This window comes from Gobius niger (genome assembly GCF_951799975.1).
Source record: "Gobius niger genome assembly, chromosome: 12".
NCBI classification, from domain to species: Eukaryota; Metazoa; Chordata; class Actinopteri; order Gobiiformes; family Gobiidae; genus Gobius; species Gobius niger.
The window spans coordinates 2,602,808-2,626,523 of record NC_136863.1 but is presented as its reverse complement, the minus strand read 5'-3'; the positions used below and the strand labels follow the sequence as shown (position 1 = coordinate 2,626,523).

The 23,716-nt window shown below is 43.3% G+C and overlaps 1 protein-coding gene across 1 annotated transcript in view; it reads right to left on the bottom strand.

The window, feature by feature from the left end:
• Positions 1–4,314: 4,314 nt before the first annotated feature.
• The window catches only part of gbf1 (golgi brefeldin A resistant guanine nucleotide exchange factor 1), a 115,337-nt gene continuing 95,935 nt past the window's right edge, over positions 4,315–23,716 (bottom strand). Inside the window, exons 25-40 of the mRNA XM_079568423.1 lie at positions 22,944–23,120; positions 22,810–22,874; positions 22,615–22,738; positions 21,092–21,163; positions 20,897–20,991; positions 20,626–20,779; positions 17,960–18,188; positions 15,989–16,140; positions 15,604–15,910; positions 13,656–13,876; positions 10,936–11,086; positions 10,241–10,371; positions 10,053–10,154; positions 8,644–8,757; positions 6,396–6,825; positions 4,315–4,627 (exon numbers count right to left, since the gene is read on the bottom strand). Of these exons, the coding sequence (XP_079424549.1) occupies positions 4,386–4,627; positions 6,396–6,825; positions 8,644–8,757; positions 10,053–10,154; positions 10,241–10,371; positions 10,936–11,086; positions 13,656–13,876; positions 15,604–15,910; positions 15,989–16,140; positions 17,960–18,188; positions 20,626–20,779; positions 20,897–20,991; positions 21,092–21,163; positions 22,615–22,738; positions 22,810–22,874; positions 22,944–23,120 (2,766 nt within the window). The 3' untranslated portion in view covers positions 4,315–4,385. The remainder of the gene's footprint in view (positions 4,628–6,395; positions 6,826–8,643; positions 8,758–10,052; positions 10,155–10,240; positions 10,372–10,935; positions 11,087–13,655; positions 13,877–15,603; positions 15,911–15,988; positions 16,141–17,959; positions 18,189–20,625; positions 20,780–20,896; positions 20,992–21,091; positions 21,164–22,614; positions 22,739–22,809; positions 22,875–22,943; positions 23,121–23,716) is intronic.

Sequence of the window (23,716 nt, the reverse complement as noted above, 5' to 3'; positions counted from 1 at the left end):
AAAAACGACAGAAATATGAGGAAAAACGAATCAGCGGCTTTTACGGTTTCATATAAAAATAAGGCGTTTAACGAGTCAAATGATTTCTTCCTATAGTTTCGACCACAAAGTCCAATCCATGGTTTTATTTGATCAATATATCGGTCACCAGGGACGGAAAAAGGGCCCAGCACTTCCACAAAGACATATGTGAACCTCTTCCCTCCCGTCTTAACCGAGCGCATTTCCTCCAGTTCGGTTTCACCCAAATCTAAAAGCTTCTCCACTCATTTGAAAGCTAAGACCTACAAAAGTGATTGTACCCTTTCGTCACATTGTTGCAGCATGTTTTTGTTGTTTTTAAAGTACTTTTTTGTGGCTTTTCGTTGTGTTTTTGTCGGTTTTTCGTTGCTTTGTTTTCGTCACGTTAGGGTTTTCGTCACGATTAATCGCTTGGCTTTGAAAGGTGCACGGAAATGGTATTTTTTCATTTATTTTTATCACATGAAGCTAAAGTGGCGGCGCTTGAGGACGTGTTAATGGAGTAAACTTTGAGTAAACGTTTGTGGGAGGCTCTTTGTCTCGTCCAATCAGGAAGCAGAATTAGCACAAAGACAGATGTTTATGAAATTTACAATGTACAAAACACTGCAGACGCTAACTTTAAAAACAAAGTAGGTTTTCATCCAAAATACATAATTTTCATGTCTTTTCTTGCTCTACTTTAGTCTGTGTTTGCTAGAAAACGATTAATCAATTACTGAAATAGCCGACAACTATTTCAGTAATCGATTAGTTGTCGATTAATCGCTTAGTTGTTTCAGCCCTACGTCACGTCTTTGTCACATTTTTGTTGCTTTTCTGTCTCACTCGTTGCTATTTTGCTGTTAAGCTCTTAGATTTGGGTAAAGCTCGGTTAAGCCGGGGGTTTAAGAGGTTAAGGAGAACATTTAGACGCTTCTGTGATCTTCCAGAATGGACACGTGGCCAGTCCGCCCCTGTCTGTTACAAAGATTTGCTCAGAGGGATTTTTGGATAATTTAGACAAAATCTCTCTTAAAAAAAATCGAATTCTGGGTTTAAAGTTGAAATAAATCTGGCTCGGAACTAGATTCTACTGTTCTAAATGTTCTTAAATGCGAGACTTGGAGACTGAAGTGGAGACGCTGCTGCCAAAGTGGAGGCTTTACTGTGGAAATGAGGGATTTTAAATGAAAAGACGGGGTTTTGTTTATGGACAGAGCTGGATTTCGACAAATGCACACTGCAAAAAGTGTTTAACTAGATCAGTGTAAACATCTCAATTTGAGCACAATAATCCCAAATGTTTGTTGTTTTGACGAGTTAAGATGTTGTTGGTCATTTGTCCGAGATTATTTCACTTGTTCTGAGATGTTTCTGACTCGTTTCGATACATTTCGTCCTTATTTCAGGTCATTTTCTTTGCCAATGGGGAAAGAAAACTGGTCTTATCTCATTGGCAATTTTACTTTCTTATTTCAAGCGAGATTTACCCGAGAACTGGTCTGAAATGTCCTCAAACAAGCAAAGTAAACTCGGTCCGATCAGGAAAAGTGTCTAAATGAGTGAAAACCGACAAAAACAGGATCCATTTCCTCAATTCAAGTCATTTAAGCCAATGCTTGATATTTACTTTTTGCAGTGCAGCAAAAGAAAATAAAGAAATATCAACATAGCCACAGGCGGCGTCTCTGGAATCGCCCATATATGGTCACGTTTGAAAACAGTTTAACCTCTTACCCCCCGCCTGAACCAAATGCATTCTGTCCTCTTTGGCTGTTATATAGGCCTGTGTGACGCCTCATTTGTAATTTTTTTGTTGAATTTTTGTCACTTTTTGTTTAAATTTTTGTCACTTTTTTGTTGAATTTTTGTCACATTTTTGTTTAAATTTTTGTCACTTTTTGGTTGAATTTTTGTCACATTTTTGTTGAATTTTTGTCACATTTTTGTTGAAATTTTTGTCACTTTTTTGTTGAATTTTTGTTGAAATTTTTGTTTAAATTTTTGTCACATTTTTGTTGAATTTTTGTCACATTTTTGGTGATTTTTTGTCACATTTTTGTTGAATTTTGTCACATTTACATCCTTGTTTTCTTTTCATATTTTGTGGCTGTTTTGGTGCTTTTTTCCTAAGAAGCTTTTTGATTCGGGTAAAGCCAAACTGGATAAAATGGGTTCCGTTCAGGTGGGAGTTAAGAGGTTAAAAGGGAAACAATAGAACTTTTTCTAATTATTAAAAAACTACTTTAACAAATGCTGAATTATGAATATAGTTTCTACTAAATAAAGATACAAAGACATGGGGAGGAGCAAAGTGGTTCAACAGCCCATAAATACATAAATAACGGAGAATGCTAACAGGATGCTACATGTTAGCACTGTGCTAAAGCTAACAGCTAGCTACGACGGCCGTTTTTTCACTTCTACTGAACAATCTGCTGTGAATAAACATCCATATGGGCCGACTTGACTTTATTTATGTGACAAATAACTTTATATTCCACCAAACTAAAAAAAGAGTGAAAATTGTGTTTCCCAAAAAGACCCTATTTTCCCCCTCGCCGAGGCCACGCCCCCTTCTATGACGAGACGCCGTCTGTGTTTATAGTTGGGGATGAGAAGTCGAGTTTATGTCTGAAACTTCGGCTCGATATTTGTGTGGATTTCCCCAAAAATGAATCGACACATTTTGGCGTCTTTAACCCCTTAACTCCCGCCTGAACCGAGCACGTTTTCTCCAGTTTGGCTTTACCCCAATCCAAAAGCTTCTGGAAAACAATGAAGATGTGAGAAAAAAGTGAGGAAACTTTGACAAAAAAGTGACAAAAAAAAGACAAAAAAAAAGACAAAAAAAAAAAGACAAAAAATGACAAAAAAAGACAAAAAAAAGACAAAAAAAAAGACAAAAAAAAAAGACAAAAAATGACAAAAAAAGACAAAAAAAATGACAAAAAAAGACAAAAAAGACAAAGACAAAAAAAAGACAAAAAAAGAGAAAAAAAAGACCAAAAAATACAAAAAAAAATAGACAAAAAAAAGACAAAAAATGACCAAAAAATGACCAAAAAAAGAGAAAAAAAAAGAGAAAAAAAAGGCTAAAAATAACAAAATAAAAGGCAAAAAAAGGCAAAATAAAAGACAAAAAAAGGACTAAAACAATTAAAAAATAAAATAAAAAAGACAAAAGATGTGACAAAAAAATGTGACAAAAAAGTTCAAAATGAGTTGAAAACTCCCCAAAAAAGATGGAAAAAAATCTGATGACGTGAGGAAAAAGATCCATTTAAATGAGTTTTGTAGATCTTAGCTTTCAATTGAGGCGTTACACTGGCCTACAGGATTTGGGTAAAGCTGAACTGGAGAAAATGCTCTCGGAGTTAAGAGGTTAAAAGAGAGATTCCCAAACCGTTGTGACTGAAGCACCTGTTGCAGTACCGGCTCGCTCCACCGTGAGGCAGCGCAGTTTCTTTCTGAAGGGAGTTTGTCGAGAATCAAAGCTGAAAGAGCGGATGCAGATCTAAACCTGATCTTCTTATCATCAGCTTCATCGGCTTTACCCAAATCTAGAAGCTTCGTGAGTGCAGAGTTCAAAGCCAGAGTCATTTAGATGTTTATGTTTCTATATGAAGTTACTGAGCGCCAGAACTGCTTTTATTTTCAACCATCAAATCTAGATAAAGGACAGTTTAAATGTTATTACACGTTTAAAGCCAGTTATTACACGTTTAAAGCCAGTTATTACACGTTTAAAGCCAGTTATTACACGTTTAAAGCCAGTTATTACACGTTTAAAGCCAGTTATTACACGTTTAAAGCCCCTAAAGTCTCGTGGAGCCACTAAAGTGCAGATGTTGTAAAAGAGTGGAATGAAAACGGCCCTAAAGTTTAGTCCCCGTGTTTGTTCCTCCCGTCTCCCGCAAAGGAAACGACCATATTTGGATTACAGCGTCACCTCGGCCTTTCCTGCTACACGTGGACACCAAACATGCCAGTATTTGTGAATGAGGAAGCGTGGGAAAAAGACTAAGGAGGTGACTTTTCTCCCGCAGCGCCTCGCCCTCCGTTCCGCTTCTTCTTCCTGCGGCGGCCATGTTTGTAGTTCCTCACGATTCGTTTTCTGCTCTTTGATCAGGTTTTTCAGCTTCTATTGCACTCGCTAAAGTCATAATAAAATCTGCACGTTTTTAATCTCGTTTACCCTTCTTTGTGCGGCGGCCATTTTTGTAGTTTCCCCCCCCCCGATCTTTAAAAACTCTAAAGCGGCGGACGAGCGATTCTAAATTCCCCCCGTTTTCGTCTTCGGGGGAGATGTTGTGTAGTTTTGTGAGGAGCTTCGTCGTCCTCCATGTTTGTAGTTCCTTCCTTGTGGTTGTGTAGTTCCGTTACTTGACCTGGTCCGGAGCTGCAGTGCCGGTCCTGGCCGCCGGGGGCAGCAGGGGGACCGTGGCTTCGATGAGGGCGGGGTTTAGGATGATGGGCAGCGACATGGGCGGGACCCCGACCTGAAGCGGCGACGCCAGCGGCTGCAGGATGAGAGGGGAGGGGCTCAGCGAGGAGGGGGCGGGGCTCAGGGAGGAAGGGGGCGGGGTCGGGGCGGAGGGAGGCGGCGACGGGGCTTCAGGACCTGGAAATGAGAGAAGAAGAAAGATTGAAGCAGGTTTAAGGCTTTATATATGGAGGGATTTTGGATCTGGTTTAACCTCTTAACTCCCGCCTGAACCGAGAGCTTTTTCTCCAGGTCAGCTTTACCCAAATCCTGTAGGCCAGTGTGACGCCTCATTTCAAAGCTAAGACCTACAAAACTCATCTAAATGGATCTTTTTTCCTCACGTCATCAGATTTTTTCCATCTTTTTGGGGGGGTTTTCAACTCATTTTTGAAACTTTTTTGTAATTTTTTTGTCAAATAGTAAATTTTTGAAACTTTTTGTCACATGTTCATCATTTTTTCATCATTTTTTCGTCAATTTTTTTGTACATTTTTCGTCATTTTTTTGTATATTTTTGAAAACAAAATTGTAATTTTTTTTGTACATTTTTTCATAATTTTTTCATCCATTTTTTCATCAATTTTTGTGTCATTTTTTTGTCATTTTTTGTCAATTTTTCGTCATTATTTTGTCACTGTCATTTTTTGTACAATTTTTGTCATTTTTTCTTGTTTTTTTTGGTCAATTTTTTGTCCGTTTTTTGTCCGTTTTTTTTCTCTCTTTTTTGTCACATCATTGTTTTTGTCAATTTTTGGTCATTTTTTGTAAAACATTTTGTCCATTTTTAGTGATATTTTTGCCACTTTTTCATCATTTGTTTCGTCAAGTTTTTGTCAATTTTTCGTCATTTTTTTGTGATATTTTTGTCTTCGTTTTTTTGTCAAATTTTTTGTCAGTTTTTTTTTCTCTCTTTTTTGTCACATCTTCATCACTTTCTGTCATATTTGTGTCTTTTTTTTGACGATTTTTTGTCGCATTTTCATCATTTTTGTGACATTTTTTCGTCAATTTTTCTTCATTTTTTTGTCAAATTTTTGCTGAATTCTTGTTGATTTTTTGTCACTTTTTCGTTATTTTTTTGTCAATTATTGCTGAATTTTTGTCAATTTTTTTTGCGTTTACATCCTTGTTTTCTTCTCATTTTTTGTGGCTGTTTTGGTGCTTTTTTAACATGTGTGTAGTCAATTTTTTGTAAATTTTTCGTCATCATTTTGTCACTTTCTGTCATATTTGTGTCTTTTTTTTGTCCATTTTTTTGTCCATTTTTGTCGCATTTTCATCATTTTTTGACATTTTTCGTCAATTTTTGTGACATTTTTTTGTCAAAGTTTTGTCAAAGTTTTGTCAAATTTTTGTTGAATTTTTGTCACTTTTTCGTCATTGATGAAAAAGTGGCAAAAATGTCACAAAAATGTCACAAAAATTGACGAAAAATTGATGAAAAAATGTGACAAAACGTGACAAAAATGTGATAAAAAATTGCCGAAAAAATTACAAAAATTTGACAAAGTTTTGTCAAAGTTTTGTCAAATTTTTGTAGAATTTTTGTGACGTTTTTGTTGATTTTTGCTGAATTTTTGCTGAATTTTTATCACATTTTTGTTGAATTTTGGTTTCATTTATTTTAGTTTTTGTCACTTTTTTGTCACGTTTACATCCTTGTTTTCTTCTCATTTTTTGTGGCTGTTTTGATGCTTTTCTCCCAAGAAGCTTTTTGATTAGGGTAAAGCCAAACTGGAGAAAATGGGATCCGCTCAGGTGGGAGTTAAAAGGTTAAAGCCTTGAGTTTGGCATATTTTACTTTGTGACTTTTAATGCTCTTAATGCCCTGTGGAAACTATTGTAAAATCTCACTCCTAAAACCTTCTAAATCTTGTTTTTGAAAGTGTGGTTTGTGACTCACTGTTGCTGCTGTTGGCGCCCTCTTGTGGCGAGGCCGGTCGGCTGGGGCTCTGCGACTGCGGCGGCGGCGTCTGCGGGAGCGCGGAAGGCGGGGAGGGCGAGGGGGGAGCGGGAGGAGGAGGCGGCGTCTGGGGAGAGGGAGGTCTGAGCGCGGACTCCGCTGGAGGGCCTGGGTCTGAGGGAGAAGGGTCGGACAGTGAGTTCCTGAACACGTTCTGCTCCTCGTTCACATGAGAAACGGCGGGAGGACCTGGGATGACGGTCTGCTTGAAGAGCTCCTCCTTCAGGTGAGGCAGGAAGCACACGATGCGCTCCCAGGTGATGCCCCACAGGTCCGAGTACCCGCCCGAGCCCGGGTCAGCGCTGTGGAAGATCCCAGCCGTGTCCATGACCAGGAGCATGTTCTTCAGGGACTCGGGGATGGCCTCCAGCTGCACAACACAAGGACAGGCACCATGAGACCAGTGGTTCTCAACCCCCATTTTAACAGTAAAAGGGATCCGTGACCCCCACTCGGGTCACACCGTGAGAAATGTTAGAAATGTTAGCCGACATAATTCTTAACCTCTTAACTCCCGCCTGAACCGAGAGCATCTTTTTCCTCACGTCATCACATTTTTTTTCCCATTATTTTTTTGTTGGGTATTTTTTTGTCAATTTTTTATCACATTTTCGTCACATTTTTGTCATTTTTTTTGTCACATTTTTGTCATTTTTTGGTCAATATTTTATGACATTTTTGTATTTTTTTTGTCATTTTTTATCATATTTTTGTATTTTTTTGTCAGATTTTTGTCAATTTTTTGTCACATTTTTGCCACTTTTTCATAAATTTTTCGTCACTTTTTTTGTCCCATTTCCATCATTGTTTTCATCTCAGCTTTTTTCCAGAAGCTTTTGGATTGGGGTAAAGCCAAACTGGAGAAAATGTGCTCGGTTCAGGTGGGAGTTAAGGGGTTAAAAAAAAAGAAAAGAAAAAAGGCTAAAATTAAATTCATCAAACTACAAACAAATAATGAAATAATAAAATAGCAAACACACAAGCTACAATAAAATATGAGATTATATGTTAATGAAAATATGGCTATTTTATCTAAATGATCTGGCGACCCCCCAAATTTGTCTCGAGACCCCCTTGGGGGTCCCGACCCCCAGGTTGAGAACCGCTGCATTAGACAATCTCACTGGGGCCGAGCAGCCAAACATGCGAGAAAAAAACATTAAAAACTCTTAAAAACGGGGAGTTTCTGAACCGACTTATGTCTCAGACTCATTAGCCTACAATAGGGGTAGGCAACGTCAGGCCCGGGGGCCAAATCCAGCCCTCCAGCACAGAACCTCTGGCCCCCATGATGATTTTGAGAAATATTATTATGCAAATACCTGTTAAATTACCATAAAATGTGAGAAATAGTGTCAGTATTTTAAAAATGTCCTGGCAGAACATCCCACTTGGTCATATTATATAATGTAAAACGGGGATTCTAGACCCAAAAGTGGGAAAAAACATTTTCAGTGGGTCGCGAGTCTAAAGGGAACTTTTATTCAATATTTACCCCAATCCAAAATCTTCTGAAAAAAAGCTGTGAAAATAGCAACAAAACTGAGATGAAAACAATGATGGAAATAGGACAAAAAAGTGACGCAAAATTTATGAAAAAGTGGCAAAAATGTCACAAAAATGTCACAAGAAATTGACAAGAAATTGAAAAAAAAATTACAAAAAAATTACAAAAAAATGACAAAAATGTGGAAAAAAATTGACAAAAAAATTGCAAAAAATTGACAAAAATTTGACAAAAAATTGATAAAAAATTGACAAAAAAATGACAAAAAAGTTACAAAAATGAGTTGAAAACCCAACAAAAAAATGATGGACAAAAAGATGTGATGACGTGAGGAAAAAGATCCTCTCGGTTCAGGCGGGAGTTAAGAGGTTAAAATGTTTGTTATTGGGTTGTTTTGATCATAATTTCAGTCTTGTCACAAAAATGTGTGTGGAATATACAATATTTTATACGATATATGACAAATTAGTTTTGTTTGGGGTCGTCCTGGGTAATGTTCGGTCCCGAAGCCACGTAAGAACCACTGATGGAAAACATTGGTATTTGCAGAAAAAAGTTATATTGCTAAAAAAGTAATATTTACTAAAGTCGCTACTTCCGGGGTTAGCGTAGCTGTTAGCATTGATCTCCGCTAACCCGGATGTAGCGATTTTGGTAAAGATGACTTTCCGTGAGGCTCACCAGGAGGTCGCTGGAGCCGGCGTGCATGTACTTGTCCATGAAGTCCAGGATGGTGAGCCACAGAGCAGCGAAGGTCGGCAGAGAGAGGAGCGGAGACAGATGCTGCAGGAACACCTGGAACAACACGCTTTATGAACACTGTCCTCACAGGGCCACCGTACAGGAGCATTCACACACTCACACACAACTGATACACAACTCATACACTCATTAATGCGAGACACTTTAGGTGAAAGTATTGATGTTTCACGCAGTGGTGGAAGTGGAGATTTGTATCTATTTTCCTCCTTTACATCTTAGTTTTCATGTCAGATATAAAAATGATGATGTTTATTTGATGATGTTTTGTCTGCGAGGTGGGGGCGACCCGGAAGTAGAAAGGCCGTCTTTCCCGCGGGTTTTCATTCATAAATATTGACAGATTTGACATCCACGTGTCCTGCTAAGGGGCCCCGTGATGACGCTTTCACCCAAATATGGTGTTTTTCCTCCTACGAGACGCTGGAGCGGAAAAGTGGAAGAACGGGCCGAGCATGCGCACTCGGTACAAAACTTCAGGGCTGGTTTTCTCTGAATGAGAGAAGCCGCACTCGGGCAGAGCCTGAGCCCTTATAGAAGCTCCCACAGACTCCACACTTTACAGGCTGAGACACAACAAGATTATGAAGGTTTTTCAGAGGGATTTTTTAATATCTAATTCCTAGCCTGATTTATTCAGCTTTGAAACCAAAAAAACAGGCGGAATTTGAGTTTTTACAGATTTTTTCACAGATGATTAGTTTATTGAAAAACTAAACAAAATATCCAAAATCCCCTCTGAAAAAATCTAAGTTACTAATATGTCAATAAAATAAATTTTGTTGCCCAAAATATAGGCAATTTTGGCCATTTTAATGCTCAAAATGCCTTATTTTTATGTGAAAACATAAAATGACAGAAAAAATGCAATACATTTTTTTCTCATATTTATATCTGTGATGTTCAGCAAAAGTTTCAAATTGAAATCTCTCCATTTATTTTTTCCCTATTCACCTGCAGTGTCTCGCCTTAAGGGCAAGTTAGAGCTTTAAAAACAGTAAAAGGTCTATGTCATTATTGTGAAAGAAATGAAGCGAATTTAAGCCTTTCCAATGACGTTTAAAGGGACTGTACGGAGTTTAAAAATGTTTAAATTATGTATTTTCCTCCCCTACATGTTCCTCCATGTCCTAATGTGTAGAATGAGCTCAGACCTGCCTCTAAAATCCTGCACCGTTGCTCAGAAAGTGCCGTCATGCATGAGCTTAATACAGAAGCTGCAGTTACACATATGGCCTGAGGTGGCAGTAGTGAGTATAACATGGCTAACTTGCATCCAGCCCCTTTAAGCCCTCCTGATCACACGGTCGGGCACTTCCTGGAGCTCGTACCTTGGAGAGCAGCGTGCAGGCTCTCATCCTGGTCTCCTCCATCCCTCCCACGTCTGCCGGGCTGATGTTCTCCAGGAGTTTGGTGAGGAGCGGGAACAGGACCTGCTCACACACACAGAGATTCAGCGAGTTCTCCCTGAAGATGTTTGGAAGATGTTTGGAGATGTTGGGAGGTGTTTCGTGGAGACCTTGTTGAAGCAGGACTCCCACTCGGCGGCGTCCAGCGTCTGCAGGTCGTGCACCAGCAGCGCCCTCTGCAGGTACGTGAGCGCCTGCATTCGCACCTGTCGCCGGGCGTCGGTGCAGAGCCACGCGATCCCTGAGGAACACAGGAGAAGAAGAGGAGGAGAGACATCAGAGAAGAAGAAGAGGAGGAGAGACATCAGAGAAGAAGAAGGAGGAGAGACATCAGAGAAGAAGAAGAGGAGGAGAGACATCAGAGAAGAAGAAGAAGAGGAGAGACATCAGAGAAGAAGAAGAAGAGGAGAGACATCAGAGAAGAAGAGGAGAGACATCAGAGAAGAAGAAGAAGAGGAGAGACATCAGAGAAGAAGAGGAGAGACATCAGAGAAGAAGAGGAGAGACATCAGAGAAGAAGAGGAGAGACATCAGAGAAGAAGAAGAAGAGGAGAGACATCAGAGAAGAAGAGGAGAGACATCAGAGAAGAAGAGGAGAGACATCAGAGAAGAAGAAGAGGAGGAGAGACATCAGAGAAGAAGAAGAGGAGGAGAGACATCAGAGAAGAAGAAGGAGGAGAGACATCAGAGAAGAAGAAGAAGAGGAGAGACATCAGAGAAGAAGAAGAGGAGAGACAGAGAAGAAGAAGAAGAAGAGGAGGAGATGAGTCTGTAATGAAACGACTGAAGCCCGCAGTATCCGCACCTTGCAGCAGGGGGCACCAGCAGCTCGTCCACAGAGTTTGGGAGTCGGCCTCGATCTTCTTCCCCTCGGCCTCCAGGTGGCGCTGTTCCTCGGCCCAGGAGCTGTAGATGCTGGCGGCGCGAGTGTGCAGCGTGTGCATCAGGTCCAGCAGCTGCAAAAACACACAAGAAGATATAAAGTATATATAAAAAACTGTGTTAATTTATTCATATTTATTCACATTGAATCAAACAGGGGAAAAAGGGAACATGGATGCTTTTGTTTATGTGGAAACATATATAAAATGATCAATAATCCCAGATAAGAGGTAGAGTTTCATCATCTATCTGTGAGGAACCAGCTCGATGATGAACTTCACCAACTTTACCGACGTGAAGGCGAGAAGCTGCAGGTGGAAAACTCAACAGAGGGAGGTTTAAATGTCTGGTTTCATTTTGTGATTGAGATCAGTGGGTGAGGACAGCTCTTCTGTGTAATACCACCCCCTGGTGGCCGGGACGACTCCAAACACTCTTTGTAAACGGGTTCCTCTGTAGTTTTGGGCCTCATTGGCTCCAGAGTTTCTCTCTTTCTAAAAAATGCTACGACCCCTGTGACACCACTGGGGCGGGTCAGGTTTTAACCATGCTGGTTTTTGTGCTACAGAAATAAATAGTTTAAGCCAAAGTCTATGATTCACAAGCTCTGGAGGAAACTGCGCAGCCATGACAATGTCACAGGCCACACAGGATCAATCTCCTGTATATTTATAAATAAACAATGTGGATTTTCTAAGCGGATAAAAGGGGGAACTATATTGTAAGGCGAAATAATTACCAGGAGTAGTTCGAAATCACTTTACTGTGCGGAAGCCAAACTACTCCTGGTATTATTACGCCTTACAATATAGTTCCCCCTTTTATCCGCTTAGAAAATCCACATTGTTTAATTGTGGGTAATTATACTTTGTAGTGGAACACTTCACGTAACCATATTTAAATAGGGAAAACGTGGAAGAGCTTGGTAGCTTCTATCTTGACCTGTTTTGGAGCTATAGAGGAGAGAGGGAGAGGCTAAATGCTAACGCCGTCTGTGTTTACGTGGCTGAAGGCACGGGGGAAGATCAGACAGGTCCTAAAGAACTCGTCAAAGCTCAGGTAAGAACATATCTCAGTATGTAAAAACGGTGGCCTATTCCTTTAAAGGGGGGGTATTATGCAAAATGGACTTTCTCAAGCTTTCCATCATGTTATTTTGTCACTCCCTCATTAAAAACATGGCTGAAGTGTTGCCTTGGCACATTCACGTATTTCTGAGTCATCTGTACAAACTCTGATGGCGGCCATTTTAGGGATAGGTTTGCCTGAGTCCTCCTAGGAACGCCCCCACCTCCTGGAGACGCCTCCGAGCTTTCGTCACCAGCCGAGTAACCGACCACTGCTCCTCAGCAGAACCCCCTCCCCACTGATGCCACAGACAGCGTGTGGAGGGGGCGTGTCTAAAGGCTCAGAGGTTCTTAAAGAGACAGAGGCCTATTTCAAGACATTCACTACAGCCATTTTGAGAGAGACATTTTATACAAGGCAGTTATTCTAATTTACTGCATTTACAGACCAACAGAAGGTTTGTCATCATTGTAGTGTGATATAGACTGGTGCTATGGGACTGAAAAAAAGCAGAATACTCCCTCTTTAAATAAAACAAAAAACAAGTCTGTAAAGTGTGACTGAAGGTCAGATGTTGTGAAAGTGTGGAATGAAAACAGCCCTAAAGTTTAGTCCCTTTGTCTGCACATGTGTCCTGTGGATATTCCTCTTTAGCTGCTGCTGTCTTCCACAAAGGAAATGCCCATATTTGGATCACAGCGTCATCTCAGTCACAGCCTTTCCTGCTACACGTGGATACCAAACATGCATTTCCCCACGCTTATAGTATCACTTTTTAGGTTCATTTTGCCAGACACTAAGGTTAGAGATGTTAAAGATCTTTTACCTTTACATGTTTCAGCCGCCATCTGCAGGCCGTCATCAGAAGCATCACCGGCGTGCGGTGACGTGTCACTTATCAGCTGTTCTTACTTCCGAGGCCTGACCAGCCTGACGGTCCCAACAGGTCTGACAGACGGGCCACGCCCCCTGCCGCCCGGTGGATTCAGGGCGACAGGGGGCGTGGTCATTGGAGGAGGGTGTCCCAGGTGTGGGACAGGAAAAACGCTCCTTCGTCACGGTTGATTGTGTCGGTGCTCTGTTTCCTGATTTCTACGGCTTCTTTTGAATTTGTTGGTGTCCGAAATAGCCGATTTTAAACTCTCCGGTTCTGCCTTTTCTTTTTTTGTTCGTGCGAGTCGTCCCCTTGTTTCTTTTTCGCATTCTATTTGATGTTCCTTTTTTCTTATGTGGAAAGGTCGTCCTGTTTCTCCTATGTATGATTTATTGCACGATTTGCAGGGTATCTCGTGAATTGCGTTGCGTTTTTAACATCTCTAACCCTCGTGTCTGACAAAATGAACCCAAAAAGTGATACTATAAAGTAGACACAATGAACGTTACAAAGTTTCTCCACACTTATTCATTCAGACATGTTGGCGTCACTTCAGGCTTGAAAACCTCCTGAAATACTCCTGTTTTTTACTCTGAACGCCGTCCGCCATGTTTCCTCCTGCAGCGTCTGGCCTTACACGGACACAAGATGATGTCATGGCGCTGACAGACGGCGGTGAGTAGAAAGGGGGCGGTACTTACGTCCTGACTGACCTGTAATGACACCGTGTGGTAGCTCGCCGGGACGCCCTCCTCCTCCTCCTCGTCGCTATGGGTACGGGACAGCCTCTGATTGGCCGCCCGGCCGCCGATCCTCCTCGCCCCGCCCCCCGCCTCTCTCTCGCGGCCGCCGTTCTTCTTCCGCAGCCGCGACTTGGACGAGTCGTACTTGTGGCTCTTCTTCTTGTCGTGGTTCCTGTAGCCTGAGGGACAGACGGGGAACAGTCACCACAGAGTCACAGAGTCAGATACTTGGACAGTCAGCATAAAGTCAGGATGAAACCGGGTCAGTATGAATGTTTTGTGTCACTGATAAACTCACGTCATCAGATTTTTTTCCATCATTTTTTTGTTGGGTATTCAACTCATTTTTGTAACTTTTTTGTCACATTTTTGTCATTTTTTCGTCCATTTTTTTTTCATATTTTTGTCACATTTTTGTCAAATTTTTATCACATTTTTGTCATTTTTTGTCATTTTTTTGTCAAATGTTTTGTCAAATTTTGGTCATTTTCTCATACATTTTTCTCAATTCCTTGTGACATTTTTGTGAAATTTTTGCCACTTTTTCATAAATTTTTCATCACCGTTTTCTCACTTTTTTGTCACATTTCCATCATTGTTTTCGTCTCAGTTTTGTTGCTATTTTCACACCTTTTTCCAGAAGCTTTTGGATTGGACTAAAGCCAAACTGGAGAAAATGTGCTCGGTTCAGGTGGGAGTTAAGGGGTTAAGCAGATCAACATTTTCAATCAATAAGGGAAAGAAAAATGATATTTAATGAAAGATGAAGCGTAATCATGGGACTGTTTGAGATTTGTGGCTGATTCAGACACACGGGTTTGTGCAGATAAAGGCACAATGAGGACGGTTTCTGCCAGACAAATGACTGGGTTTCAGGCGACATCACAGCCTATAATATTATATAGAGGAAAAATGATTTTGTTTTTCAGGAAATGTTTGTTCGTGTACAGAGAGATCATGGAGCCTGTGACTAGGGCTGGGTACCTACTTGGTACCGACCGAAAAGCTCCTGTAGGGGGCGGTATCGTATAATGTCCTTTCTCTCTTTTTATCACGGCTTTAGTGGGAATTCTACTCAAAACATGAAGTTCCAGGTGCAAAGCAGTGATAAAAAGAGAGAAAGGACATTATTACCTCCTGAGCTGCTAAAGGTAAAGGTAAAGCCCATGTGTTTCTTGTTGTCACTGCTTTTCTCTTTTTCTAAGAGTCTAGTTTCTTATTCAGGCCAGGTTTAGTCCTGATTTTTAACCAGTTTACTGTAAGTCCTGGTTTAGTCCTGGTTTAGTCCTGGCTCAGTCCGCGGCTCTGCCATCTCTGATAATGACTGAAGTGTTAGAGTTACAGCTTCGCTTCTGCATTTGTGCTGAAGCTGCTCATGAGTTCAGGCTTTTTTAGACTCACTGCGGATCATTTATTGACCGAAGTACCGAAAATTAGCACCAAAAAAAAAAAGTTTTTCGATACAGCCCCCTACTGGAGCTTTTCGGTCGGTACCAAGTAGGTACCCAGCCCTACTTATGACCTGAGCCTCTGACCAGACAGAGCTCTGGGCCTCTGCAGTTTCCTCCTCGCCGCAGAAAGGAATGAGCCTGGTGTCCAGAACAGCAGGATGAGCAACTACATCTACAATAAGTTCACTAAACTCAGGGACAATGGAATATTTCTGGATAAATATTTGGGGTGTAACGGTTCAGCTCTCGCAGTTCGTGCATCACGGTGCAAGAACAACATAAAAAATAATATGATGATTTTAAAATAAAGTATCTTAAATGTCCAATGAGCTGTAAGAATCACCAACACTGTACAGTGAGCTGGGGCGAGGGTGGGCATCCGGACCCCGCCCTTGTTCAGCCTCATCATTCACTCTCAGTCTCGGTCCTGGTCCTGGTCCGGATCCGGGTCTTACCTCCGTTCAGACTGGCCTCCACGAACACGCGTATGGCCCGGACGCAGAGCTCGAAGTTGTGCGGCGTGACGTGGGCGGCGTCCCTCACGATGAAGGACAGCGTCTCCACACACTTGATGAGGGACTTGGTGTCGTGTTGGCCCAGGTCCTGCCCCACCGTCAGGCTGTACTGGTTCACCAGCGCGTGCCGCACCTCCGCCTTCGACCTCAGGGCGGGCGCCAAGTCCGCTCTGGGGGTCGGCGAGTCGGGCTTGGGGCTCGCAGAGGAGGAGGGGGAGGGCTTCAGCTCCAGGTCGTCTTTACCCACCTGAGGCAGAACCAGAGCAAGAGGTCAGGAATTAGCAGCAAAGCGGTCTAGTCCAAACGACGACTTTAAAGTCCGTACCACGAGCCAGCCGCTGCTCACGTCGGAGTCCGTGGTGGAGCGCGGGAGGCGGGATTTACTGTGCTCGCTGTAGACCTCGGGGTCAGACGTGTATCCACGATCCAGACTCAGCTCCGAGTGACGGGACGAGAGCTCGCTGTCCGACTGAGCGCCTGAGGAGAGAGAACAGATCAGTACGAGAGCCTGAGGAGAGAGAACAGATCAGTACGAGAGCCTGAGGAGAGAGAACAGATCAGGAGAGAGGCTGAGGAGAGAGAACAGATCAGGAGAGAGGCTGAGGAGAGAGAACGGATCACTATGAGAACCTGAGGAGAGAGAACAGATCACTATGAGAGCCTGAGGAGAGAGAACAGATCAGTACGAGAGCCTGAGGAGAGAGAACAGATCAGGAGAGAGTCTGAGGAGAGAGAACGGATCACTATGAGAACCTGAGGAGAGAGAACAGATCAGGAGAGAGCCTGAAGAGAGAGAACAGATCAGGAGAGAGTCTGAGGAGAGAGAACGGATCACTATGAGAACCTGAGGAGAGAGAACAGATCACTACGAGAGCCTGAGGAGAGAGAACAGATCACTATGAGAACCTGAGGAGAGAGAACAGATCACTACGAGAGCCTGAGGAGAGAGAACAGATCACTACGAGAGTCTGAGGAGAGAGAACAGATCAGTACGAGAGCCTGAGGAGAGAGAACAGATCACTACGAGAGCCTGAGGAGAGAGAACAGATCACTACGAGAGTCTGAGGAGAGAGAACAGATCAGTACGAGAGCCTGAGGAGAGAGAACAGATCACTACGAGAGCCTGAGGAGAGAGAACAGATCAGGAGAGAGACTGAGGAGAGAGAACAGATCACTACGAGAGCCTGAGGAGAGAGAACAGATCACTATGAGAGCCTGAGGAGAGAGAACCGATCACTACGAGAGCCTGAGGAGAGAGAACAGATCACTAGGAGAGCCTGAGGAGAGAGAACAGATCAGGAGAGAGACTGAGGAGAGAGAACAGATCAGTACGAGGGCCTGAGGAGAGAAAACAGATCAGTACGAGAGCCTGAGGAGAGAGAACAGATCACTACGAGAGCCTGAGGAGAGAGAACAGATCACTATGAGAGTCTGAGGAGAGAGAACAGATCAGGAGAGAGCCTGAGGAGAGAGAACAGATCAGTACGAGAGGCTGAGGAGAGAGAACAGATCACTACGAGAGCCTGAGGAGAGAGAAAAGATCAGTACGAGAGCCTGAGGAGAGAGAACAGATCAGGAGAGAGCCTGAGGAGAGAGAACAGATCACTACGAGAGTCTGAAGAGAGAAAACAGATCACTAATAGAGCCTGAGGAGAGAGAACAGATCAGTACGAGAGTCTGAGGAGAGAGAACAGATCACTACGAGAGCCTGAGGAGAGAGAACAGATCAGTACGAGAGTCTGAGGAGAGAGAACAGATCACTACGAGAGCCTGAGGAGAGAGAACAGATCACTACGAGAGCCTGAGGAGAGAGAACAGATCACTACGAGAGCCTGAGGAGAGAGAACAGATCAGTACGAGAGTCTGAGGAGAGAGAACAGATCAGTACGAGAGCCTGAGGAGAGAGAACAGATCAGTACGAGAGTCTGAGGAGAGAGAACAGATCACTACGAGAGCCTGAGGAGAGAGAACAGATCACTACGAGAGCCTGAGGAGAGAGAACAGATCAGGAGAGAGACTGAGGAGAGAGAACAGATCACTACGAGAGCCTGAGGAGAGAGAACAGATCACTACGAGAGCCTGAGGAGAGAGAACAGATCACTACGAGAGCCTGAGGAGAGAGAACAGATCACTACGAGAGCCTGAGGAGAGAGAACAGATCACTATGAGAGTCTGAGGAGAGAGAACAGATCACTATGAGAGCCTGAGGAGAGAGAACAGATCAGGAGAGAGAACAGATCACTACGAGAGCCTGAAGAGAGAGAACAGATTAGGAGAGAGCCTCTGCGTGTGGTACCTGTGTCGTGGTCGCTGGAGGCGGAGCTCTGCAGCCTGAGACTGGCCGGCGCCCTGACCCCGGCCCCGATGCACTCCAGGAGGGAGAAGAGCGTGTACCAGTGCTCCGTGCTGTGGATGTTGGCGGCGTTGGTCTTCAGCAGCTCGTGGAGGCCGTAGGCGATCTCTCGACTCACGCGGAACAGGACGTGAGGCTTCATCATGAGCAGCAGCCGCAGAGAGAGGAGCACCTGCGGAAACCAGGACGGCAAGGTCAAATATCACAGAGGAACTGAGGAACATCACAGGGAAACACGGCTATTAACAAGGTCAGATATCACCAAGGAACTGAGGAACATCATGAGGAAACACGGCTATTAACAAGGTCAGATATCACCAAGGAACTGAGGAACATCATGAGGAAACACGGCTATTAACAAGGTCAAATATCACAGAGGAACTGAGGAACATCAGGGGAAATATGGCTATTAACAAGGTCAGATATCACAGAGGAACTGAGGAACATCACAGGGAAACACGGCTATTAACAAGGTCAGATATCACCAAGGAACTGAGGAACATCAGGGGGAAACACGGCTATTAACAAGGTCAGATATCACCATGGAACTGAGGAACATCACAATGAAACACGGGTATTAACAAGGTCAGATATCACCAAGGAACTGAGGAACATCACGGGGAAACACGGCTATTAACAAGGTCAGATATCACCAAGGAACTGAAGAACATCAGGGGGAAACACGGCTATTAACAAGGTCAGATATCACAGAGGAACTGAGGAACATCACGATGAAACACGGCTATTAACAAGGTCAGATATCACAGAGGAACTGAGGAACATCACGAGGAAACACGGCTATTAACAAGGTCAGATATCACCAAGGAACTGAGGAACATCAGGGGGAAACACGGCTATTAACAAGGTCAGATATCACCATGGAACTGAGGAACATCACAGGGAAACACGGCTATTAACAAGGTCAGATATCACCAAGGAACTGAGGAACATCACGGGGAAACACGGCTATTAACAAGGTCAGATATCACAGAGGAACTGAGGAACATCACGAGGAAACACGGCTATTAACAAGGTCAGATATCACTAAGGAACTGAGGAACATCAGGGGAAACACGGCTATTAACAAGGTCAGATATCACCAAAGAACTGAGGAACATCACGGGGAAACACGGCTATGAACAAGGTCAGATATCACCAAGGAACTGAGGAACATCACGAGGAAACACGGCTATTAACAAGGTCAGATATCACCAAGGAACTGAGGAACATCACGGGGAAACATGGCTATTACAAGGTCAGATATCACAGAGGAACTGAGGAACATCACGAGGAAACACGGCTATTAACAAGGTCAGATATCACAGAGGAACTGAGGAACATCACGGGGAAACACGGCTATTAACAAGGTCAGATATCACTAAGGAACTGAGGAACATCACGAGGAAACACGGCTATTAACAAGGTCAGATATCACAGAGGAACTGAGGAACATCACAAGGAAACACGGCTATTAACAAGGTCAGATATCACAGAGGAACTGAGGAACATCACGAGGACACACGGCTATTAACAAGGCCAGATATCACCGAGGAACTGAGGAACATCACGGGGAAACACGGCTATTAACAAGGTCAGATATCACAGAGGAACTGAGGAACATCACGAGGAAACACGGCTATTAACAAGGTCAGATATCACCAAGGAACTGAGGAACATCACGAGGAAACACGGCTATTAACAAGGTCAGATATCACCAAGGAACTGAGGAACATCACGATGAAACGCGGCTATTAACAAGGTCAGATATCACCAAGGAACTGAGGAACATCACGGAGAAACACGGCTATTAACAAGGTCAGATATCACCAAGGAACTGAGGAACATCACAATGAAACACGGGTATTAACAAGGTCAGATATCACCAAGGAACTGAAGAACATCAGGGGGAAACACGGCTATTAACAAGGTCAGATATCACCAAGGAACTGAGGAACATCACGGGGAAACACGGCTATTAACAAGGTCAGATATCACAGAGGAACTGAGGAACATCACAGGGAAACACGGCTATTAACAAGGTCAGATATCACCAAGGAACTGAGGAACATCACGGGGAAACACGGCTATTAACAAGGTCAGATATCACCAAGGAACTGAGGAACATCACGGGGAAACACGGCTATTAACAAGGTCAGATATCACAGAGGAACTGAGGAACATCAGGGGAAACACGGCTATTAACAAGGTCAGATATCACCAAGGAACTGAGGAACATCACGGGGAAACACGGCTATTAACAAGGTCAGATATCACCAAGGAACTGAGGAACATCACGGGGAAACACGGCTATTAACAAGGTCAGATATCACCAAGGAACTGAGGAACATCACGGGGAAACACGGCTATTAACAAGGTCAGATATCACCAAGGAACTGAGGAACATCACGGGGAAACATGGCTATTAACAAGGTCAGATATCACCAAGGAACTGAGGAACATCACGGGGAAACACGGCTATTAACAAGGTCAGATATCACAGAGGAACTGAGGAACATCACGAGGAAACACGGCTATTAACAAGGTCAGATATCACAGAGGAACTGAGGAACATCACGGGGAAACACGGCTATCACAGGTAAAGTTCTTACCTGTGAGCTGATCTCCTCCCGCCGCAGCAGCCGTATGGCGAGCCGCAGCAGCCCCACCACTCCTCGCTCCACCAGGAAACACGAGTCGTTGGCCTGGACGCACAGCTGGTACAGGTGGTCCCTCACGGTCTGCCACACGCAGGACACGCGGTCCCTGCACCACACGGGAAGACCAGGTCAGGAGTCACGTTCACGTCTCAAACCTGGACTAAACTGGAGCTTTATGAGGTTCACGTGCTGGAATGGAAAGACAGGAAGGAGGAGCGTGAACCTGTTTTCCAGAACGATCCGCAGCAGCATCTCCAGGCAGAAGGCGGCGTCCTCCTCGTCGTACGTCTCCTCGTCCGGAGTCACGGAGATCAGGGCCTGCGGGACGTCGGGGCAGGCAGAGGAGGCTCCAAAGTCAAAAGTCTGTCTGTGGATGTGGTGGTTTTACTTTTTACTGAAGTGTAAAGTGCGGCGTTACCTTCATGAGCTCCTGCAGAGACTCCAGCTGAAGGAACTTGCTCTCCGTGATCAGCTTCTCCGGGTCACATTGCTGAAGAAAGATTGGATTAAGCATTAGGGCGAACAAAGAAAATGCAAACATGTTGTTTTCCTCACTGAGGTGAAGGTGCACTTGCTTTACAGCAGACGTCTCAGACATTCGGCCCGGGGGCCAAATGCGGCCCGCGAGGTCATTTTTTGCGGCCCGCGAGATAATTACTTATTTATATTATATGTATTAAACACATTAGAACTACATTTCCCATGAGGCACCACGCGGTAGCGCCAACGCTGCTGCGGACGCGTTATCAACTTTTTTCAACAGAGAAACAAACTAAAAGCAGCGACAGAGAGAGGAGCTTCTGAAACAGGTGGAGACGTCAGAACGTGAGGAGAAACTTCAGTTGTTCAGCTAAACATGTGCTGGAAAAGTTACAGCTGCAACAGGACAAAAAACACCTTTACATATTTACCTTTAGGACTTTGCAAAGCGAACACATTGTATTAGTGTTTCAAAGCGTCACAACAGTAAAGTGAGGAGCCTTTTCTCTCAGAGATACATTATCAGGTCAATGAATTTAATCTTTATTAAGGACACGTGTGCGACACATGATCCATAGTTACATTAGAAATAGAGAATATGGAAATGTATAAAAATACTACAAATAATTACAGCAACATTGACAGTAAAAAATATAAGCCCTGTCAGTTCTAACTGTCGGTCACACAAAGGCCTGAGGTCAGAGGTCAGTGACTCCACATTATTTACATGAGGTGAATCTGAGCTGATCTCAGACACTCCAGAGTCTGGACAAGTGTCCAAGTTGACACATTCATTGATGTATTTATTATCTGACAGGTTCATTGAAAATGAACACAGAACAAAGCAAGTTTGTATCTGATGTTTTTGCTGGAGCTCATGATCAGCTCCAGTCCCTGGTCGGGCTTTTCTGCACTAAATTAAAATGACATTTGTTGTACATTTTGCATTTCTTTAACAGGCTCACAGACAGAAACTGGACCTGACTCCTGAATGATCACTGATGCCCTGAACCATAATATAAGTTAATTCAACATAAAGAACCTTTATTCAAGCAATTTTAAGTCATTTATCTCATTCAAGATGGCCATTTTTCCAGTGTAGTGCTTTACTTTGGCCTAAAATTGGCAGCTTCGGCCCTCTGTGTTTTTACAATGAAAAAAACTGGCCCTCCATTAAGAAAACTTGCCTAACTCTGCTCTAGCCTATGGGCTGTAAACTCTCCAGTCTTTTAGATTTGGGCAAAGCTGAACTGGAGAAAAACGGTCAAATAAATGTCTCTTAAAGTGAAACTCTGCAGGTGAATGGGGGAAAATATTACATTTTGAGAAACTGTATCAATTTGAAACTCTTGCTGCAGATACTGAGGAATAAAACACTGCAGGTTTTCTGTGATTTCATAAAAAAGCTGAAGCTGCCGCTGAAGTAAAGCCCGTGTCTGGATCTCTGGACCTCAGCCTCACCTTGATGCAGAGGACGGCCTGCTGCTTGGCCTCCTGGTTCTCCGTGGAGGGGCCTCTCTGTCCCGACTGCTCGGCCCCGCTCAGCGTGAGCCAGTTCACGAAGCTCAGCACGGCCGACTCCCCCCTGAGGAGAAACGGAAACGTCAGCGTCTGCTCCGAGCGAGCGGCGTGAACGGTCGGAGAACAGGCCCGTACCGGTTGGACGGCGTCTCCTCGCGCTGCAGAGAGATCTTCCCGTTCGGCTCCAGGAAATCCTCCACCTGAAACGAGCAATACTGAGTCAGAGCAGCAGAGGGCGCCACAGGGCAGGGCTTGGCTCGCGTGTTTACCTCTAACATGGCCTTGGGCAGCAGCTCGGCTCGGAACAGCTGCAGCATGGACTCGATGATGTTCTTCCAGCCCTCCCTCAGGATGTTGCCGTGGCGATGGGACAGGTCGAACACCGTCTTGGCCGCGGTCTGGGCTTTGGCGTTGCTGCCGAAGACCGTGGGCAGGTTTTCCACCGACTGCAGAGAGTCTCAGTCAGGGTTTACACAAATCTAACGCCTTTTAACCTCTTAACTCCCGCCTGAACCGAGAGGAGCTTTTTCCTCACGTCATCAGATTTCTTTTCCATCATTTTTTTGTTGGGTATTCAACTCATTTTTGTAACTTTATGGTCATTTTTTTCGTCCATTTTTATTAACATTTTTGTCACATTTTTGGCATTTTCTGTCATTTTTTAAAATATTTTTTTTGTAATTTTTTGTCACATTTGTAATTTTTTTCGTAAATTTTTTATCAAATTTTTGTCACATTTTTGTCATTTTTTTTATCCAATTTTTGTCAAATTTTTATCAATTTTTTTGTCATTTTTTGTCACATTTTTGTCTTTTTTTTGTCCCATTTTTATCACATTTTTGTCATTTTTTTGTCACATTTTTGTCATTTTCTGTCACATTTTAGTCATTTTTTTGTCATTATTTTAATCATTTTTTTTTGTCATTTTTTGTCACATTTTTGTAATGTTTTTGTCAATTTTTTTGTCAAATTTTTGTCATTTTTTGATCACATTTTTGTCATTTTTTTGTCACATTTTTATCATTTTTTCGTCAATTTTTCG